The following is a 22722-nucleotide window of genomic DNA, read 5'->3' as shown; positions in this document are numbered from 1 at the left end:
TATTCGGAAAAATATTACATAAAATGAAAATAATACAAATCATATATAATATAAACAGAAATAAGCAGCATATCAGACATGAAAACTAATGATTAATGAACTAATGAATAATCATTTTCAGACCAGTGATTCAGTTACAGCTACATGACAGCTAGACTGGTTCAGAAATCCACTGAACAGGGGGTTGTTTCAAATGAGCACTACATTACCCAGAATGCAACGGTAGGCAACATTCGCTGCGATTGGATGTTCGTCAGATCGCATGAGGAGCACGTAAAGGGAACCTCACTACTAAGAAAACAATCCACGGTGAGTTCAGTCATTTTATAATTTATTACAGCTTCCATAAGTTAGCGTGGAAGTCGCAGAGCATCATTTTGACGTGCTTTTATTGCCAGAGGTTATCGGTAGGGTCTTTGTGCACTCATATTATGGCTCACATTCTGAATCAATGCTTCCTCGATTTATTTGACTTCACACCTGCACTGCACATTCAAATTAAACAGTGCACTTATTGTTTCCTTTACTCAAACCATCTGCTTTTTTTCTGGTTATGCTGCTGTTGGACGCATATTGAGTTCTGCTGTGCTTCATATCTGAATTGATTGGCATAGTCATTATGCACCTTTCCTTCATTTCAGATGTCTGGACGACGAAGAGTGGTGGTGTTTCCCTCTGTGGCCGAGCTCGGATCCTCTCTGGCCCAGCTGGTGTCCTCTCGTGCAGAGAAAGCTCTAAGCGGAGGTGGAAGCTCCTTTTCTCTAGGTCTTTCAGGAGGGAGTTTGGTTTCCATCCTGAGTAAGGAGCTGCCTGCTGTACCGAACCTGGACTGCAGCAGATGGCTTATCGGCTTCTGTGATGAGAGACTCGTTCCATTCAGTGATCCTGAGAGCACTTATGGCTTATATAAGGTAACCCTGTGGTCTTTTCCCCTTAACCTGTAGAGTTTTTTTTAGTAATGGGGAAGTTCATTCATAATTTACAGACACGTGACTGGCAAAACATCCATAGAATTGCAGCACAGTCAATTTTCCAAAAATGTCCTCTTTAATCAAAATAACTTCCCCTCCCTCTTGCAGCAACTTCTCTGATGATGTTTACTTGTGAGAGGGCGGGGCAACCTGTCACTCACATGAGATCGACCAATAGCAAACCACAACCTTCTAACCATAGAGACAGAGCAACATGCGTCATAATCTGAAAACCACGCCCACCGAGAGGGAAAACAATCCAACCCTCTCCATTGACTTTGTATTGTGTGAAGTTGCCTCCTTGTCATTTCTGACTTATAACAAAAAACAGAACAATGTCTAAAAGCTGCTGTGTGACAGCAAACAAGCTAAAAAAAAACCAGAACTAAGTTTTTATAAGCTGTCGACCCCCAAAAAACGAGCGTTTAAGGACACAAAAGTGGATACAGGCAATTGAGACAGAGCGCAACTTGTCATTTTACTCTGGGAACTACGCCCACTGGAGGCGAACGTTATAGGCGACAGGAAATATAATATATAAGGCTGACATTTGGACATTTGACTTACCAGTGGCAAAATGTTTACTGCACACGTAGGCATACTGTGGCATACTGAGTGTCAAGATCCCACAATTTACCCATTCTTCCTGCTGATGCTTCCCGTCTTATTGCCTGTATCCACTTTTGTCTCTTTAAAGGCTCACTTTTATGGTTCGGTAGCTTATAAAAACTTAGCTCTGGGTTTTTAGCTTGTTTGCTGTACACCCTGTCACACAGCAGCTTTTAGTCATGGGTGTGGCGTAAATGCGCTCTGACTCTATCTAGTCAATTCCCCAAGGACAAAAGCAAGTCCCGCCCTACATTTTTCTTGTTTCTTTTGGATTTATAACACATTAGGGAACACTATTGCAACTTCCATTTCATGCCGACTTTAATGTGAAAAAGCACTTAAAGGATTAGTTCACTTTCAAATAAAAATGTACACACCCTCAAGCCATCCTAGGTGTACAGTATATGACTTTCTTCTTTCTGGTAAACACAATCTGAGTTATATTAATAAATATCCTGATGCATCCGAGCTTTATAATGGCAGTCATAGGGATCAGTGAGTATGAGCTGAAGAAAGTGTCTCCATCCACATCCATCCATCATAAACGTACTCCACACAACTCCAGGGGGGGTTAATAAAGGCCTTCTGAAGCAAAGCGATGCGTTTTGAAAATATCCATATTTAACAAGTTATGAAGTAAAATATCTAGCTTCCGCCAGGCTGCCTTCCAGATTGAACTTACGAAGAAAATGTAAAACTCTCGCAGTTCAAAAAGCTTACGCTACGTCCAACGCCTTCCCTATTCAACTTACGGAAAAAGCTTAACTGACGCGATGCCAGTTTACACTTTCTTTGTAAATTGAATACGGAAGGCGGTCTGGCGAAAGCTAGATATTTTACTTCATAACTTGTTAAATATGGATATTTTTTTTACACAAACACATCGCTTTGCTTCAGAAGGCCTTTATTAACCCCCTGGAGCCGTGTGGAGTGCGTTTATGATGGATGGATGTGGATGGAGGCACTTTGTTCAGCTCATACTCTTTGATCACGTTCACTGCCATTATAAAGCTCGGATGCGTCAGGATATTTATTAATATAACTCTGATTGTGTTCATCAGAAAGAAGAAAGTCATACACACCTAGGATGGCTTGAGTGTGAGTAAAGCTTGGGCTAATTTTCATTTGAAAGTGAACTAATACTTTAAAATGACTTGATTTAATAAGACAGTGATATTAAAAGATCAAATTCAGTATACACATTATTATTGATGATGCATACTATATACAGAGGAGCAGATGTCCAGAATATGAACGTGACGCGTTAAATTGACCGTTAATATTTCTCAGTGCCTTTATACAATATGCATCATCAATAAGGTGTATACTGAAGTCTGTACTGAATTTGGTCTTTTAATATCACTATTTTAAGGCACCAAGTACAAACCTGGTAAAAAAAAATAAAATAACCGGTGGGCAGCGAAAGAGCACCTTGTTTTATCCTCCAGGTGGGCGTTTTTTATAAGGGTGTGATGTCACGTGAACTATGAATATTGATTGCTTTTTTTTATATCTTACAGAATCAATTGTTTGAGAAAATCAACGTTCCAGAAGATCGGATTTTGGCTATAGATCCTTCTTTACCTGTGCAAGAATGTGCTGACGATTATGCTGGCAAACTCAGCAAGGTGCGATTTCAGTTCATAGACAAATTAAATTCAACTAATTTGATTTTTTTTTTTTTTTAATTCATATCTCTTAATAGAATTTTGTCATTTTAGGCCTTTAGCACAGAGCAAATTCCAGTTTTTGACATGCTGTTGCTGGGAATGGGACCAGATGGACACACCTGCTCTCTCTTTCCTGATCATCCTTTATTACAGGTTTCTGATAAATTCATAATAAAGCAGCATCAGAGTTCATTTTCAGTAGACTGTTGGAATAACATATGATGATAACATGCTAATAAATAGGAAGTGATTTCCTATATAACATAGGATTTTTGAATCCCACTTATTGTAGAATCCTATTTATTATTTGGATTCCCTACAAAACCCTCACTTTTATCCATTTTGAATTGTTTATATGTACTGTATTGGGATTCTTTTTTTAAAGTATAAATCTATCATGTGAAATGTGGTTTTGTAGGAAAGCCAGAGGACAGTGGCCCCAATCTCTGATTCCCCCAAACCACCCCCTCAGCGTGTCACTATGACATTACCCACGGTCAACGCTGCTCGATGTGTGGTGTTTGTGTCAACAGGAGGCAGCAAAGCTCCTATGCTCAAGGTAAGCACTTGCAGTAGTGTCTCAGACCAGACTTTTGGACTCACTGTACATATAATGATACATTTTGTACTTTTGATAGATTAATTCTTACTGTTTTAGTTTTTATCCCTTAACTTTCTGTAATTCTGTAGCAAGTATTGGAGGGTGGAGAAGGCCCCGCACTTCCAGCAGCTCTGGTGGCACCTGGACAGGGAGAGCTCTTCTGGCTTGTGGATGAGCCAGCAGCTGCCTCCCTCACGTCTCAGGTGGAGAGACCAGGGCCTGGGGCAAAACTCTGACAGAACTTGTGGAAGCACTTTCTAGTATTCCTATGGAGTCCATAAACTGTGTTTGCAAAGATTTTTTCTTCATAGCACTTATGAAAATCATAACTGTAATTACTGCAGTTATTATTACTGTAAACTAAAAAAAAGGGGGATCTTTGAAGTTTTCAGAATTTGTTGTTTAATTTTTTTAAAAACACAATTGTTACCATAGGTTTATTATCGTAACAATAACTGTGGAAACAATAGTTGCCATTGTACATTTTGTTAGATGCAATAAAAAAAAAACCTGCCCAAAAATTCTGAATGAAGTTTTAGGAGGTTAATAACCATTCTGAACTTTTCCACGTTTATTGTACTTCATGCATTGTGTGAGGAGTGCAAAAAAAAGAAGCAATTCTATGGTGTTATATAAAGGGTTATTGTAGTTAACCAAAACTAAAAGCACAATATTTTCATTACATAAAATATAAAACTTTATAAATATAAAAAGTTTAACTTGATGTACTATAATAACTAAGACTGTTAGACAAATAAAATTACTAAAACTTTAACTAAAATTAAAATGAAGACTGAAAATATAAAAGCTGGTTATATATAAAATAGCTGAATGTAAAAAATGGCAAATATTTTCTTTCATTGTTGAAGACCGTTACAATGTTAACTATATTTGCAGTAATGGGTAACATCATTATTTGACAAACTTTTGCATTCTCTCGCAAAACCTGTTGTAATTTCAGACAAACACTTCCTGTTTAATTTCCCTCTGGCAGTGGTTTAGGACAGTACGGAGCCCCTAAAGGGACATGGCGAAGGAAAAAAATATATAAGATTGGAGGAAAAATTATGTCAAGGCTTTTGCGTCCTCTTGGAAATGTTTTGCATTTCCCCGAGAAACTTTGCAAATATCTTTGTGAGAGAACGCAAAATTTTGCGAATGAACGCATATCTTTGCGAGAGAATGCAAAAGTTTTGCTAGTGAATGTGAAAGTTTTGCGAGTGCACGCAATATCTTTGCTAGAGAAAGCAAAAGTTTTCAAATGTTGCAAAACATCTTGCAAATGTTTTGCGTTTCTCTGAGAAACTTTGTTCGCTCTCAAAATGTTTGCATTCTCCTGAGAAAGAACAAAACTTTGTGTTCGCTCACAAAAAAATTTCGAGGGAACACGAAGGTTTTGCGTTTGAACGCAAATATCCTTGCGAGAATGCAAAAGAGAGGGATCAAACGCAAATATATTTGTGAGGGAATGCAAAAGTTGCAAAATATCTTACAAATGTTTTGCGTTCTCCTGAGAAACAACACAAAAGTTTTGCGAGCGAACGCATAGTTTCTCAAGTGAGTGTAAAAGTAAAACTCAAAACATTTGCAAAAGCATTGAAATATATATTTTTCTCCCATCCCATGTTTTTTTTTCCACCACTATGTCCCATTAAGGGCTCCGTAGAAATAGGTACCATACTGCCAACATTTTATAATTTGACATATATTCCTGAAACCGGTACCATATTGCTAATGACACAGAAATTGATTTAAAGGGTTAGTTCACCCAAAAATGAAAAATCTGTCATTTATTACTCACCCTCATTGCGTTCCACACCCCTAAGACCTTCGTTCATCTTTGGAATATGCTGATTCATAACGCTCCGAAGCTTCCTGAAGCAGTGTTTTTAAAATTGGCCATCACTATATAAGTCGTTATTTCGTTTTTTTGGCGCACCAAAAATATTCTCGTCGCTTTATAATATTAATATTGAACCACTGTACTCACATGAACTGATTTAAATATGTTTTTAGTACATTAATGGATCTTGAGAGAGGAAATGTCATTGCTGGCTATGGAGGTCTCACTGAGCCATCAGATTTCAACAAAAATATCTTAATTTGTGTTCCGAAGATTAACAAAGGTTTTACGGGTGTGGAACGGCATGAGGGTGAGTAATTAATGACATTACTTTCATTTTTGGGTGAACTAACCCTTTAATGGATGATCAAATACCTGGAAACGTTCCTTAAGTATTTAACATTCATAATAGAATGTACAAAGACAACTAATTTGTTATGAAGATAGATAATGGCTTATTAAGTTATTATAAAGTGTTGCTCAGTTGTGCTCTGTTTGCAGATTCACCAGAATATTAAATGGGTCCCTCCCCTTTAAACGTCAGCGTAACATCCCCTTTAACTCGCTCGTCTTACAACTGCAGTGTTGTCAATGCAGACTGATTTTAGTCGGCGGAATTATTTAAACTAAAGTTACCCCTTTTTAACTTTCTGCCTCCTCATGAACTGGGTGTAACTCTGGTTTAGCTGTAAGAGATCGTATGTCTGTTTGTAAAGAGTCTGTGCTGTACAATGCTCTGGTTCGTGTTGTTCGTGTCTGTGCTGTTGTCCTGTCTGATGAATACTGGACCAGCTCAAGGATATTTCCATGAAGAGCGGTGGAGCCCGGAGTCTCCTATATTAGCTCCTCGAGTAATGATCACTCTCATCTGCCGTAACGCCCAGCACTCTCTGCCGCATTTCCTCGGAACTATTGATCGCCTCAATTACCCCAAAGATCGAATCGCGCTCTGGTAAGTGTGTGTGTGTGTGTGTGTGTGTGTGTGTGTGTGTAACGGAGTGGAGCTGCTCGCTGACTGTTCTGATGATTCATAATTTTAGAATCTCTGAACACATGCCTGTGTGTTAATAGTTCTTCTTAATTTTGATGTCTGTGAACATCTGTCTGCCAGCAGCTCAATGCTATGGAGGGGCAAACTGGAAGAAAAAAAAAGATGGGAGGGGTTTCTCTAGATCCATTGTGTCCCACTCATCCTAACCAAGGTTGAATTTATCCCGTAAAGTTGTTATTGTCCTAACCAGTGAATGAAGAACTTTGTTGCAAAGGTATCAGTTACCAAGAACGCTCTGAGCGCCGTAGTTTTGCTCTAAATGATTGAATTCCCATATAATGGCAATGTAATAAAGCCAGTTTAGCTTCTTATGGTGCTCTGCAGAAGCAGGCTGATTGAACAATGTAGAAGAGTAGCTTAGAAATGCTATTAATCACTGTATTAAAACAATTACATTATTACACGTCTGGAATACTTAATTCTGATTGATCAAACTAGTAAGTAACCATGTTAGTGGAATAATAATGTACAGTCAGATGGACAATGATTAGCTCATTATTATTATCATTATTATTATTATTATTATTATTATTATTTCATTATTATCGTCCCCTTGGAAGGTTGTCTTCATTCTGAGCAGTTTTGAATTATTGAGCTTCAAAGTTTTTGCATTCCATCGGACTTTATACATAGAACCATTTTGTTTTCTAAATAAAAAGTCCCTTCTTGTACTAAACATTACCAAAAACATCACATTATGTAAATAAGTTGTCACAGAATAAGAATATGTGAATAACTATTAATTCCAAGGGGACGTTATATTGATTTATGTGTTATCTGTATGTAAATGTGTGTTTTTATGTGGTAGCATACGGGTCTATTAAAAGTTTTGCAAACAACATGTGGATTAAGCTATTTTCTTAATAAAAAGCTGTCAGGTGCTGGAGCTGTGGTCTAGAGGTTAGTGTACATGCTCCAACACGCTGATGGATTGAGTCTAGCTTGTGTTATTTGGTGATCCCATTTTCCTCCTCTAACTTGCTCCATTTACTCTCTTTTATGTGTACTGTATGAACAAAAGGCCCAAAAGACTTTACTGTATATTTGCTTTGTGGTAATTAAGTCCATTCAAATGAATTGGCTTCACTCATGTGGAAAAACATAATTTAATATGACTGAATTCACCTTACTACAGTAAGTTACACCAACGAAAATAATAGTTTAAGATTAGATTAATTGGAAATAGCTTTTTAGGGTAGACACAACTGCACAGTTTCATGTCTGCACTGAAGGGGAAATTAATGTTCATAAACAGTGTTGGGGAAAGTTACTTTCAAAAGTAATGCGTTACCATATTGCAGTTTCTCGACTAGGGGGCCTCAAGATGACTAAAATGTATTTAAAATTAATAAATTATTTTTAATATATTAGCATAATCAAACTCTAAATTAAAATGCTTAAATATGCATAAAATGCAAGTGTAATGCAAATGTAAATGAAATGTATTTCTTATTTAATATAATAAAAATAATAAAATAAAAATATGTATTCCCCCCCTCAATAACGGTTGTTGTAATTGAAGAACACGCAGTTCTTGAAACTTTTGAAGTCACAACATGAATCATTGTTAATTAATTTAATATACATACTCCTAGTTTCTGTTAATAAAAAAGTTTGAAAGCCAGCCAGCAACCTTATCATAATTAATACCGGAAAAGGCCTATATTGGGAAGCCTTCCAATATTGTGTTGGGTCAAAAAGTAGACCTGGCTTGAATTCCTGTCCTGAATCTGTCTGTACTGTAGTAACAGTTGTTGGCCAGAGTTGTGTTCTCACAGGTTCGTGTGGCATCCAAACTCCGTTTGGATTTGTAGACTCTTAGGCCTCACAGCTGCGCTCTGCTGCAGGAGACGCATCTGGACTGGTGAAGTCATGTTGTAATGAGAATCTCATTTCTTACCAAGACAGAGCCAGTGAAAAGTAGAATGCATGGTCTAGCTCATCTGTTTACTTTATCTCTGCTCCTGTGCCTCTGTGATCACCAGATAGCTTTGCAGTTTCACTTCTCATGTTCTGCAACCCTTTTAGTCTAGTTCTGCTGTAAGGAAGTAAGGTTTAATTTAGAGCTTTTGTGCTTCTTCATTTGTTTTCCCTGTTTCTGGTCTAAACAACCGTATGCACTAAAAGATCTTCTTAAAGGATTAGTTCACTTCAGAATTAAAATTTCCTGATGATTTACTCACCCCAATGTCATCCAAGATGTTTATGTCTTTCTTTCTTCAGTTGAAAAGAAATTTAAATTTTTTGAGGAAAATATTCCAGGATTTTTCTCCATATAGCGGACTTCAACGGCTACCAACAGGTTGAAGGTCCAAATTTCAGTTTCAGTGCAGCTTCAAAGGGCTCTACACGATCCCAGACGAGGAATAAAGGTTTATCTAGTGAAACGATCGGTCATTTTCTAAAAAAATAAAATAAAACTTTTTAAATACAAATGCTCATCTTGCACTAGCTCTGCGATGCTCCTCGCATTATGTAATCACATTGGAAAGGTCACGCGTGACCTGGCGGAAGTACTGCGGTAGGGTGAAAAATTTTCTCCTCCAACTTCAAAATCGTCTGACATCATTGTTTTACCCTTTTTTTTGTAAAGGGCGTTTGACTTAGTCTTTGCAGGTTCACTTTGTCAACACTTGCTCGGTACTTCCACCTACGTCACACGTGACCTTTCCAACATGATTATGTAATGTGTGGCGCATCGCAGAACAGTGCAAGATGAACATTTGTGGTTAAAAAGTTTTTTTTGTTGTTGTTTTTTTTTAGAAAATGGCCGATCGTTTCACTAGATAAGACCCTTATTCCTCGTCTGAGATCGTGTAGAGCCCTTTGAAGCTGCATTTAAACTGTCATTTGGACCTTCAACCCGTTGGTAACCACTGAAGTCCATTATATGGAGAAAAATCCTGGAATGATAATTTTAATTCTGAAGTGAACTAATCTTAAAATATGGTGTGATTATATTAGTGCGGGTAACCATAAGCTTGTGGTTAACTCGTGTAATCTTTAGTTTTCACCAGATATAGTTGAAAGTAAAGTGAACATAATAAGCACCGTCTCTATGTTTCTATTTCAATACTGACAGGGTAGCAACCGACCACAATATTGACAACACAACATACCTACTGCGAGACTGGCTCATCAATGTACAGAAACTCTACCATTATGTGGAGTGGAGGCCAAAGGAGGAACCAAGGTTTGCCATGTTTCTTCACCTGTGATTTCATGGAACGGGTTCATTTTTTGCATTCCCTTGTACTGCATTTCCTTGCATTTCTCTTACCTACTCAGAGAATATCATAATGAGGAAGGACCAAAGGAGTGGACGAATGAGCGCTACGCTTATGTCATGAGACTGCGGCAGGCAGCGCTCGAGTCTGCACGAGAGATGTGGGCAGACTATCTCATGGTGAGATTGCTACATGCTCTCCATTCTCTTAGTTAGGACTATGAATCTCTGAGTTGGTAAATAGAGACTTATGGCTTTTGGTGTAATTCATAAAAATGTGTGTTTTCCTTTCAAGCAACTTCCAAGGAGACTCTCAATAATTAGTGTTTTTATTCTGATTGGTCAGTCGTGACACTCTGAAGTCAGTCATTCCAGCAGCGCTGTATAATGGCCACTCAGTAGAGTATTTGAGGCCAGCATTTCTTTCATGTCTCTCGTATCACATTCAAACACAGCTGGTACCATCTTGTGCCTCAGTTCTCGACTGTATTTACTGTAAAATGATCGGTGTTAATAGTAGACCTGTGGTAATATTGTTGAAGTGTTTGTCTTGTTGCTAGAATGATTATTTTATACACCGTAATGGAGTATAAGACAATAACCAGGTTGCAGTTTCTTCTCAAACCAATATTTCATGTTTTTGTTGTGAAAATCTGTGTAATAAGTGATATGTACATACTGTACTTTATCCCTTAAATGTCTTGTTTGAACGTGTTTGTTCATCTAGGCACAAAGCTGCAAAGCGGGCACAATCAGAAAGATTGCTTAGAGTCATGATTGTACTTGATTTTACTTCAAGATCAAGTTTTTGGTGATTATCTTGAGCAAATTTTGTTTTTGCAGGCAGCCTGATCATGCATGCATGAAAACGTATTGTTGATTTTAATCTTTCAGATGATTGATTGTGATAATCTTCTGATCAACCGAGATGTTTTATGGAAACTAATAAAGGAGAACAAGACAATCGTGGCACCGATGATGGAGTCTCGTGCTGCCTACTCAAACTTCTGGTGTGGAATGTCATCCCAGGTACAGTGAATGTATGTATGTACTGCTTCATAACACTCTTCAGGAATATGAAAAAAATAGTGTATATATATTTCGTCCAACTACACTAGGGCTACTATAAACGAACTCCTGCCTACATCCCCATGCGTAAGCAAGTGCGTAGGGGTTGCTTTACCGTTCCCATGGTGCACTCGACTTTCCTGGTGGACCTGCGGAAAGAAGCTTCCAGACTTCTGGCTTTTCACCCGCCGCATCCAGACTACACCTGGGCCTTTGACGACATTATAGTCTTCGCTTTTTCAGCCCGCATGGCAGGTGTGTGCCTCAACAGATAACACTGATACCCATAATTCTTGCAAAAAATTAAAATAAGTTACTTTCCCTCATGGTGTTCTAAACCTGTATGACTGTCTTTCTTTTGTGGATCACAAAATAAGATATTTTGAAGAATGTTCACAATGAAAGTTAGTGGGGTACAAAACATCGGATCACAGTGACTTTCTATGTATGGAAAAAACAGACATTTTGTTTTTTTCCACAGAAGAAAGTCATACAGGTTTGGAACAACATGAGGGCGAGTAAATGATGACAGACTTTTAATTTCTGTGTGAACTATTCCTTTAAGAGCATATTGTGCATATTATTTCACACTTTGATTTGCATTCTCTGTGGTTTTGCAGAGGTTCAAATGTTTGTTTGTAACAAGGAAACTTACGGGTATCTCCCAGTGCCTCTTCGTGCCCACAGCACTTTGCAAGACGAGGCAGACAGCTTCATTCATACTGTGATTGAGGTCAATGGTATGTTTCAGATGTACAAAGAAGAAAAAGGTCTGCTTATGTTTTATTACTTATAATCAGTAGAATGTCTGTTGGAGAGGATCAAAATAAAGTGTTAGCAGATATTAAGCAGACAGACAGTGTATTAATACTCTAAATGACTAGTAGCTGACATGTAGTTGCAAAATTATAGTTAGAAGAATGTCTAAGGTGGACTATCGAAATAAACTGTTACCCCACTTCTTTTCATTTACAGTGCGAAACCCTCCAGTTGAGCCCTCCAGATACTTGCCCAAACCTGTCAAAAAACCTGACAAAATGGGCTTTGATGAGGTAACTGGGCTTTGATGTGTGGGTCCATTTTAGCAAATAAATGTTTTTTTTTTGGTGAGGTTGTATTTATTGAATGATTTTATGTGTTTTAAAAGGTGTTTATGATCAACCTGAAGCGGCGGGATGACCGTCGTGAGCGCATGCTGAGGGCTTTGAGAGAGCAAGAGATCGACTGCAAGATTTTCGCTGCTGTGGATGGCAAGTAAGTTCACTTCTGTTACCTTCAAACAAATGCAGCATTAATTTTAATTTCAAAACATTTGCTCACAGCCTCTCCTTTTACACCAGAGCTATGAACGTGAGTGAGATCCAATCTATGGGAATCCACATGCTTCCCGGCTACAGTGACCCGTACCACGGCAGACCTCTTACAAAAGGAGAGCTGGGCTGTTTCCTGTCCCACTACAACATCTGGAAAGAGGTCTGGCACACATCCCAGTTTGTAGTTATGTTCCAAAATCTAGTGAGCCGCCTAGCTGTCTCTTATGCTCACCAAGGCTGCAATTATTTGATCAAAAAATACGGTAAATTACAATTTCAAACTTCTGTTTTCTATTTGAATATTTTTATTTAAAATGTAATTTATTCCTGTGATGTTGAAGCTGAATTTTCAGCATCATTACTCCAGTTTTCAGTGTCACATGATCCTTCAGAAATCATTCTGATATGCTGATTTGATGTTCAAGAAACATTTCTGATTGTTATCAATGTTGAAAACAGTTGCGCTGCAGTTGTTTGGCTATGAACAAGGTTTCTCACAGGGCAACATAATGTTGCTACCTACATTTTGGAAGAGGCTTGTGGTGATAATCTAGAATAGATAGACAGCTTTGATGTTTATGTGCTGTGCTACTGTGTGCTAGATTGAAGACAGAGGCCTGAAGACATCGCTAGTGCTTGAAGATGATTTGCGGTTTGAGATTTTCTTCAAGCGACGCCTGCAGAATTTAATGCATGAGGTCGAGAGTAAGGGTCTGGATTGGGACCTCATGTGAGTGTCACATTTGTCTACTTTCATTGACTGCACTCACTTTTTGGTTCATGTATTGAAGGGAGATTGTTCATGGTGGTTATTGTATGTTGAACCCTTGCAGTTATATTGGGAGGAAGAGGATGCAAGTGGACCGGCCTGAAAAAGCAGTACCAAACATTCGCAACCTGGTGGAGGCGGACTATTCCTACTGGACCTTGGGTTACATGATGTCATTGCAAGGAGCCAAAAAGCTCCTCAAAGCAGAACCACTCAGTAAAATGTTGCCTGTGGACGAATTCCTTCCAGTAATGTTTAATAAGCATCCTGTGTAAGTACTACAAATGGAGGACATCCTCCACTCATCTCATATATGCTAATAACATTGCTTATAGTTCTAGCTCCTAGATTATCTTCTAGAATATAAGTTGCAGTATACTATTTTATCAAAGTCCTGCTGTTAATAGTCTAAAATGAGTTTTATAATGTAATTGATGTCAGTCAGTTAAACGCACAGAACACTAAAACCAGTGCTTAACTTGTAAATTAATAATTGCCAGATCCAAAAAACAAAAGTTGCGTCCCAAATGGCGCATTATACGCTATGCACTTATGCACTCATGTACTCATCCACGTAGTGTATGAATTTTATAAGTTTATTTTGTCATTCAACATCAGAGTCTGATGCCCCTCCCCCTCCACAATGTAATTAAAGCTGCGACAGTTGAGTGCATGAAGTGTCTGTTAATTCAGTGCATCTTACGGGTGTTTAAAGTGCACTTTTTCTTTTTGTAATTTTCTGTGTGAATGCACTACTTGCACTGTTTATACTTAAAAACGTCATAGAATAGTGCATAAGTATGCGAATTGGGATCCACCTAAATATACTTATATAGTGATGGCCGATTTCAAAACACTGCTTCAGGAAGCTTCGGAGTGTTATGAATCAGCGTGTTTTATTTGATGTGGTATGGCCAGAGTAAGGTGATAATGACACATGTAAAATATGGTGTCAATATGTCAAAGCACTGCAGAGATACAGCCTCAGAGTCTTTGGCATTTTGCCATCAACTTTGTTGATGTGGTATACGTAAACGGTTTGGTCTATTGACAAGAAATACATACATTTTGCCAGCATGTTCTGACTCGAATTTGGTGAAAATCAGACAAGTGGTCTAGGAGTTTGAAAAAGTTGATTTTTAAAGAAAATCAAAATAGCAGACTGGAAGTTTGGCTGACTATGGCAAATTTGCTATATGTTCTCAGCATGATCTAAAGAATCAATTAAGACCAGTTACCAGTTTCATTACAATAGGTAAAACTAATCAAAAGTTATTAGAATTTTTTTAAATTGCATTATCATTTTAGACCACAAGGTGGCGCTGCCCCGAAACTTTTTGAGTACCATCAGGGTTTCGTACCAAGTTCCGTACCGATATGCCAATGTGTCCGTAAAATATGACATTTTACGACAAAATTCAAAATGGCCGATATGGGAAAATCGGGTATTGTTCGACTCGGCATGCTGCGCTGAATCTAAAGAGACTAGTTTTGATTTTTGGCTAAACCGTTAGCATAAACATAAGTGCAGATTTGGACAGCTGGTGGCGCTAGAGGGATTGAGTTAGAGACTTTAAAACTGTTCATTTTCAAACTGTTCTCCATTTGTGTGCCAAATTTCATAACTTTTCCCAAAGCGGTTCTATTGGCTGCCATAGATTTCCAAAAAGGAAGAAGAATAAGAACACTAACGATTACAAAAGGAGCCTATGCACCTTTGGTGCTTGGCCCCTAATTAAAGGGTGCTGTGACAGACACTGACCGTACAACTTCTGTTTTCCCGCAACATACAATGACATCACTAAATGGTGATACACAACTAAATAAGAGCATCATTCATGAGTTTCTGCACAGTTCTACACAACTAAAGCCTAATTCTGTCACGTATATAGCTACATTGAGACCAAATATCATTCAGTTGATCAGTGATATTCTCTCACCGACGAAATCCTTGCCTTTTCATTACATCAATTTCTGATTGATCTAACTCCCTCTATCCTGGTTAGTGAAGTTCTATCATCCCGGGATCTCTTTTGATCAGAAACACCATCAGCTTTAAATCACAGATATGAAAAATGACACATACTAGTATCAGCAATTACATTACATTACCTTGGAAATCACCCTACCTACTACTGCATGGCATCCCCAGAACATCCTAGCAATGCTCTAGCGTACATATAGCAGCATACTAAACAACTATTCTGATTTTTGTACAAGCAAACACCACACACATTTTTTCTTTATTGTTATATGTTTTGCTTTTGTCTAATATAACATCTCGGTCTTCATCTTCACATCTGATATCATCATCTTCAGATCGGAATACATGGAGCAGTTTGAGACGAGGGACCTGAAAGCATTCTCAGCGGAGCCCTTGCTTGTGTTCCCTACACACTACACGGGCGAACCTGGGTACATCAGTGACACCGAAACCTCCACGGTGTGGGACAATGAGAAAGTGCGCACAGACTGGGACAGGAAGCGCTCGGGTAAGACCCGGGAACAGGCTGAGATCAGCACAGAGGCCCAAAACTCAGATGTGCTCCAGTCTCCTCTGGATAGGACGGCCAGAGACGAACTATGAGAGACATTGTTTTGGACACACCGCTGGACTTGCTTCTGTTCCACCTTATAAGCACAATACGAGTGAGCAGAAGAGGAGATTTGTTTTTATTATTTGTTGTTTGCCAGCAAAGAAATCGAGCTTAATGTTTATCCCTTCATTTGTAGATTATCAAATTGGTAACAGTGGACTAAATGTGCTTATTAATGAGCACAACACCTGTTCATCCTGCGATAAAGATCCCAGGTGTTTGACAAACAGTTTATGATTATTTTAATCAGTAACACATTATAGTAAGGTTCCATTTGTTAACATTAGTTAACTGGATTAGCTTAACAATGAAAAAAAAAAAGGTCTTCTAAAGCATTTATTATTCTTGGTTAATGATAATTTCAACATTAGAATCAAAAGTTGCATCAGTTAATATTATTTAAAGATGACATGTTTTTTATTTACATTTTTAACTTTCTTTTGTGTGTAATGTTGCTGTTTGAGCATGAAAAAGGTATTCAAAGTTCCAAAGCCAAAAATATAGGGATATACTCTCTATATCAGTGCACACACTGTTTCTGAAATCACTGAAACGCCTCCATTGTAGTCTTGAGTTTTCTTCTGGGAACGAACACGTCACAATATTCCTCATTTAAATAATTCCCGCCCAAGGCGTATGCAAAATAAAGGGGTGAGGCCTGGTTGAGTTAATCAGTAGTGTGTTGAATCTCGTGGTTATGGTTAGGGGTGTGACATTTCCCAAACACGCTGAACCAGTTGACCAATCACAACACACTGGTCCAGCTGACCAATCAGAGCACATTGTGCTTTTCAGAAGGAGGGGCTTCATAAGAGACAGGAACTAAACAGGGGTGCATTTCCCATACAACGACATAACTCACTGTTTAAATACCATAGTATGATGCATCTTTGAAGAATTCAACTAGCTAGTCACAACTGTTTCCCGAAACCGTATTGTCACAAATTTGTGATGTCACACAGGTTCCCGCCCAAACACTGTAATAACACTGTAATAACTTCTTTAAATGAATCCGCTTGAGATCGAATTAATGCTAGATTTTCTGCTATAAATTACGGACATGGCATCTGAGGACTGATTCTCATTTTTCTCAGTTATTTTGCTTTATTTCCAGATTCAGTCATAGGCTCGTTCTTATGTACTAGAGCACATGCGCGCTCTTCAAAAACGGTGCTTAAAATGAACAAAATTAAAAATAACTAAAATATGTAAATGACATTTGTATATATTCAAAATAAAAGATATACATTGTACTTATTTTGCTCAAGATAACGATTTATTAAGTCCACCTGTCATAAAAACAAGAAACTATTCTTCTAACCACAGCTCGAGATCTGTCGTACCAACCACACAAGTTTGCAAAGCAGTTTGCGAATGTTCCTGTGAACTGTGGTTTCGAGAAACACCAAATTGTTGAACTATGTAAGTAACAACAGAACTTGCAATGTTTTTTGGCTAATGAGCGTTACTGACAGACTAGGAAGAGAAGTGCTGCAACAATGGAAAATATGTGAAAAATAATGATTTTTGAACATTCAAGCATGAAAACCTATGCTAGTAGAACTCAAAATCAAGACTTTGTAAAAGAGCATAATAGGTCCTCTTTAATAGACTTGGGCTGGCATGTACTTAACAATGAACAGTTGATTTTAGTGTTAACAAAGATTCATAAACACTGTAACAAATGTATTGCTCATTGTTAGTTAATGCTTTAAATAATGTTAACTAATGGACCTTATTGTAAAGAATCACCTTTTAATTAGTCTGAAAAATAATGACAATCACATTTAACTTTTTATTTAGTTTTGCAGTGTTCACATTCCAGACATAAACATAGTCATTTAACAATAATAAAAGACACACGAAGCATGTTGTTATTTTAAGGAATGAAGCATGTTATTTTAACATGAAGGATGTTGTTATTTTTAGACCTTGATACCATTACCGCCTTTGGTGGCAATTCAGGCTGTTACTTCCCATCATCAAAGCCAACAACCGTACACGCCTCACTGTGTGGTTTTGCTGTCATATCATCTGGACAGAAATTAAAGGTCTATACACATTCCACACAGCAACATTCCAGATTTGGTTTCACTTCTTTGCTTTTTTGACACAGAACAGCCTAGCAGGCTTCGAATGTGCTTGATGTGATTTTTTTTTTTTTTGTGATCGTGCTGTTTAGTCACGCTGTCATACTATTAGTATGTATGTAACTGTGACTTGTATTTCACCAACTGTGCCTTAAATATAAAGAATGGTTAAAAACATTTTCATTGAAAGGAATATTATGTCTCTTTATTTTTGGCAGATTTGTTGCTGCATTTAATTTCTGTAGAGATACTGAATGACATGACCATTTAATTCAACATCATCATATCAACATCTATATCTATCTTTCAGGGTTAATTATATGACAGCTGCGAAGCCACAAAACAAACATGATGATGCTGGCACAGGCCCACAAACCACTCTCCTGCATGCTGAAGATAGATGATCATCTGAGTGTACTGCTTTGAGTGTAGATTCCAATTCATTGGTGGGTAAAATTAGCTTAAACGCTTTAGAGGATATTTAAAAATATTCAGAATCGGAAACAAACCATTTGCAGCATATTAAATGGGGAATTTCACAAAATATGACACTATGATGTTGCATGGCTTTGACAGAGACCAAAACAAAATGTGTTTATCAGTTAAACTGTTACTTAAGCATGCTTTGAAAAACTGAATTATGTTGTATTGAGACTTAAAATTGAACTTTTAATGTACTCCAAAATACTTACTGTGCCGCTAAACACTTTAACTTTGAATTTAAAAAAACGTAAGTGTAGAGTTCTATACAGAGCAAACTCCAGAAAAAAAAAAATTAGGTAACACTTTATTTTAGTGTAATTGTTACATACATGCAGTTACTATAGTAATAACTATGAATTATGCATGATTACACGCAATCAGGGCTTGACATTAACTTTTTTTGCTCACCAGCCACTGTGGCTAGTGTTTTCCAAAGTTGCTAGCCACTCAGCATTTTCACTAGCCACAATTTTGCTGTTGGGAAATTACATTTTATATGATTAAAGTTGACTTTGGCATGCTTAAATTACTTGATTTTGAGTCATTTTACTTGATTTAGAAGATTTAAAACACTTTCAAACTTTCAAATGCAGAGTGACCACCTAAATCAAGACTACATTGTGTATCAGCTGTAGGTGGGCAATATGAGCATATGAGAAATTTCCTAAGTTTTTTTTGTTAGGCTATATAAAAGAACAAAGAAGCAAATTAGCAAATTACAAAAACAATAGTAAATTTAATCTTTTTTCAGATACATAGGTTTATTTAACATGTATACATTTATTTAACATCTTTTGTTGTTTTATTAACATTAATGGCAGACAGGTATTTAATTGGGCTGCTGAATGCATGGACGTAATATACTGACACATATCCAGTTTTTACCCACCTGCTTACGTCCACTTAAGCCATAACCGACTGTATTCAGGCGAGATTCTCCACACGATGGGCATTTTGACATCTGTGTGTGCGTGTATTTGACTATTCAGGCGCAAGGAGATCTGATCGCGCGCGCGACAGCGCTTTTGTTGGGTGTCATTCAGCGCGATTCCGCCTATCCCGCCTTCACTAACAGCAAGGTAGGCCTAATTGATAAAGAATTGTAATTGAATTGTAATTTTGTGATACGACGATCTTGGCATTTCATTTGGCTGTAAGCTGAAATTAAATTCAACCCGCCAAAGTGGCTAGTGGGAATGGCTGCCACAGCTGAAATCTACCCGCATTTGGCGGGTATTAATGTCAAGCCCCGCATGCAACTAACCCTAAACCAAACCCTAATCCTAACCCTACAGTAAGTACATGTAGATACTTAATATTACCCCGTACTTAAATGTATAAATACAGTGTAACAAAGACACCTTAAAGTGTAACCAAAAATTATACTACCGTTCAAAAGTTTGGGATCTGTAAGATTTTTTAAATGTTTTTGAAAGGTCTCTTGTGCTCAGCAAGGCTACATTTATTTGACCAAAAATATAGTAAAATAGGCTGCAGTAATATTCTGAAATATTATTACAATTTAAAATAAGTTTTTTCTATTTGAATATATTTGAAAATGTAATTTATTCCTGTGATCAAAGCTGAATTTTCAGGATCTTCCTGTGTCTCAACCACCATCAGCCAATAGGGGGCAATGATGTAAGGTTGCATTTCATTGGCTGAATGGTAAAGCATTTAGCATTTACTCATTTACTACTACTTCAAGGGTTAATGGCATAATCAGTGTTGGGGGTATTGCATGCCGATGTATGTTAGTCTCGCGTAGCCAGACCTTCAGACTGACAGCAGAAGGTCTGGACTCTATTGCAGCTTTCATTGGCCAAGGACCGCCTAAGAGGACGTTTGACTGACATGTAACGCAACCAATCACAGTGCGTTTTGTTTTGCGTCTTGTTTAGGGGTGTGAAAATGTAAAGTCGATGTCCCTACAATAACAGACCAGCGTGCATCTAATAAATTATTCATTTAAGAACGTTGTGCACGTTTACTGCAACAATGGAGCCGCGAACTTCACATGCTTTTGAAAATACAGCATTTAGTTGATCCTGGTAAGTGCTTGTTGTCACAGTTGTAAACACGATGGCTTTCTTCTTCCATTAGGGGGTTTTGCATCACAGCATTTGTTTCTAGGCGGACAGTTAAAAAACACGACACACACACATCTCCCGGACATCCTGTAGAATTCAACCAACCAGATGACGACTTCGAAAATCCTGAAGTGTTTCCAGTTAAGTGTGCCATATCAAAGTCCCTTTAAGACAAGTCATTTCACTCGGCGGCCATCTTTGAAACGCCTCTCGGGCATGCAAGTGCAGCTCCTATCTCTCTGAATGGGGAAACATCAAATTCTCCAAAGTTGTTTGCCAAGCTTTCCATTAAATTTCATATTTGTAATCAATGAAATCTGACAACAAGTGTCTCATACATTTTTTTCTAAACGCTCGAATAATGACAAAAAACTGTATTTTTTAGGCTAGATCAAGCTAATGCGCATCTCTTGTGCCTCATTTCGGAGGCGCACGTCTGACTGTTTCTATAGAAACTGGAGCTTCTAACAAGTAAGGCCCTGTCCCAAAGGGCACACTTCATGTGCACTTTCGGTCTTGTGGACTTACAATGGCCGCTGCGTGCACGTGTCTGTTAAGTCCACAAGACCGTAGGGTGTCCCATTTGTCATTTAAGCTTAAAGAAGGGTGCTCGTGAGCGCCCCCTTTGCGGCTGCTATGCGCCCTCGATGCACACTTCTGCTGAGCCCGCAAGACCGTGAGCTATGCAGAGGACTTTACCCTGCAGTCAAAGGGTCATTACATCGTGAAAGTGCGGACTCAGAGGAAGACCGTGAGGGTTTGGGGTGCCATTTGGGACAGGGCCAATGAGGTCTGAGTGTTTCTGTATTTGTGGGGGTTTTCAAACTGGTGGGTGTTTATATATCATGCAATGAAAATGATCCCCTTCACCCGACCCAACCCCTAAACCCTACCAACACTCTGACGTGGGCAAATCAGGTAACGCTCTCAAAAAAGCCCCTCTGTTTATGGCCTCGCCCATCAATCATTAATGTCCTGCAGAGACCCGTACTTGCATCTAACGGCCGCTGCAGTGACGCGATGACTTTACCAGTCGGCGATTGGCTCTTATTTAGAAGGCGGGACTTATTCCGCCATATTGCGTGTTGCACTTTCTCCCATTCAAAACAAAATGAGTGACACGTCTTGTGTTATTCTATAGAGTGGTGCAGGTATGACGTCACTTTGTAGGCCAACCCGTTCCCTCGATCGAAAGCCTATGCATTTTTCCCATAGACTTTTGGAAAATCGCAAAAAATAAGCTCTGTGCTTAACAAAGGGTTATGACACTTGCATGTTTCAGATAACTTTTATGACTTTTATGAAGTCTGAAGCCTAAATGCAGTCGCCAGAAGTAAAAAGCTAAAGGTAGGCTATAAACGTACTACACCACGGTCGCTCGACTTCAACGTCACCATCAATAAGCTTCCGACAACTCTTTCAGTTTTTATCTAAAAACATTTTCCCAGCATGTTTGAGTTAGAATAGTTTATAAGAGTACAATTATGAGCATAATGAGGCTGTAAAAGCAGACTGAGCTTACCTTCTCAGAGTGATGACGTTTAATGTCCCAGACTGCCTGTGTAGTCCCATTTAACCACTTGTCAGCAACCGCCCTTTTCAAGACACATAACAGCTTAAAAAAATCACAAGTGGGGTAATACTGATGCATTTTATGTTGTAGAATAAAACGTGAAACTGTCTTGAGCTTGCGTTTCACCACAGAGCTCATTTCAGCCATTTAACCAAAATCCCATTCAAGAAACCCATTGACTTTGGGGCGATGGAACCGGAAGTGCTAAAATGCTAACTCACTTCTGCATTTTGGCCTACAAAGTGATGTCATACCTGCACCACTATATAGTCTTTGGCCATATGCATCAGCCAACGGTCCGTGGGCGTGACATTTTTTTTTAACTTTCTTCTCCTGCGTCCTATTCTTCTATGATCCCACCCTCTACTGCACAGGCCTGAATTTGCCTTCCTTTTAGTCTGAGGTTTATTAATTTCACTTTTGTCCCAAAGGACCTTTATATTTGCCAAAAATAAAACATTCAGTTGTTTTTTTGTTATTAAAAAAACAAACAAGTAAGCCCAGCCCAGATGAGGAAAAAAAAGCAAAAGTAATGTAGCGCGTTACTTTCCATAAAAAACAACTAGTAACACAATTTGTAGGGAGTAATGCAATATTGTAACACAATACTTTTAAAAGTAACTTTCCCCAATACTGTAGTTATAAAAGTTAATAATATTTCCCATTTAGTATTAATTTTATGCCAAATACAGAGTAACATAATAGCAGTGATGTTTGAAGATTAGATTAATCAAAGTTGCTGCACAAACAAAGTATTTGCAAATTCAA

At 38.1% G+C, this 22722-nt stretch overlaps 2 protein-coding genes across 5 annotated transcripts; both read left to right on the top strand.

Annotated features, from left to right (window-relative positions):
- The first annotated feature begins 191 nt into the window (after nt 1-191).
- Nucleotides 192-4411, top strand: pgls (6-phosphogluconolactonase). 2 transcript variants are annotated; one of them, XM_051886140.1, is made up of 6 exons: nt 192-309; nt 642-911; nt 3101-3208; nt 3302-3403; nt 3669-3809; nt 3941-4411. In XM_051886140.1, the coding sequence occupies exons 1-6, from the start codon at nt 247-249 to the stop codon at nt 4085-4087; spliced, it is 831 nt and encodes a 276-aa protein (XP_051742100.1). In that variant the 5' UTR covers nt 192-246; the 3' UTR covers nt 4088-4411. The 2 variants fall into 2 exon arrangements, with proteins under 2 accessions (XP_051742100.1, XP_051742101.1); XM_051886141.1 differs by lacking the exon at nt 192-309 and adding an exon at nt 316-407.
- An 811-nt stretch (nt 4412-5222) lies between these two features.
- On the top strand, nt 5223-17985 carry colgalt1a (collagen beta(1-O)galactosyltransferase 1a). Of its 3 annotated transcripts, none has more exons than XM_051886118.1 (13): nt 6498-6646; nt 6809-8622; nt 9828-9938; nt 10034-10151; nt 10866-11000; nt 11090-11294; nt 11660-11779; nt 12015-12091; nt 12187-12293; nt 12380-12512; nt 12955-13082; nt 13186-13392; nt 15441-17985. In XM_051886118.1, the coding sequence occupies exons 2-13, from the start codon at nt 8618-8620 to the stop codon at nt 15706-15708; spliced, it is 1614 nt and encodes a 537-aa protein (XP_051742078.1). In that variant the 5' UTR covers nt 6498-6646; nt 6809-8617; the 3' UTR covers nt 15709-17985. The 3 variants fall into 3 exon arrangements, with proteins under 3 accessions (XP_051742076.1, XP_051742078.1, XP_051742077.1); XM_051886117.1 differs by having other exon boundaries at nt 6511-6646; nt 6806-8622; XM_051886116.1 differs by lacking the exon at nt 6809-8622 and having other exon boundaries at nt 5223-6646.
- The last annotated feature ends 4737 nt before the right edge of the window (nt 17986-22722 follow it).

The sequence above is a fragment of the Ctenopharyngodon idella genome, chromosome 3 (genome assembly GCF_019924925.1).
Source record: "Ctenopharyngodon idella isolate HZGC_01 chromosome 3, HZGC01, whole genome shotgun sequence".
NCBI lineage: Eukaryota > Metazoa > Chordata > Actinopteri > Cypriniformes > Xenocyprididae > Ctenopharyngodon > Ctenopharyngodon idella.
Note: the sequence above shows the minus strand (reverse complement) of the source record. Positions and strands in the feature narration are given on the sequence as shown.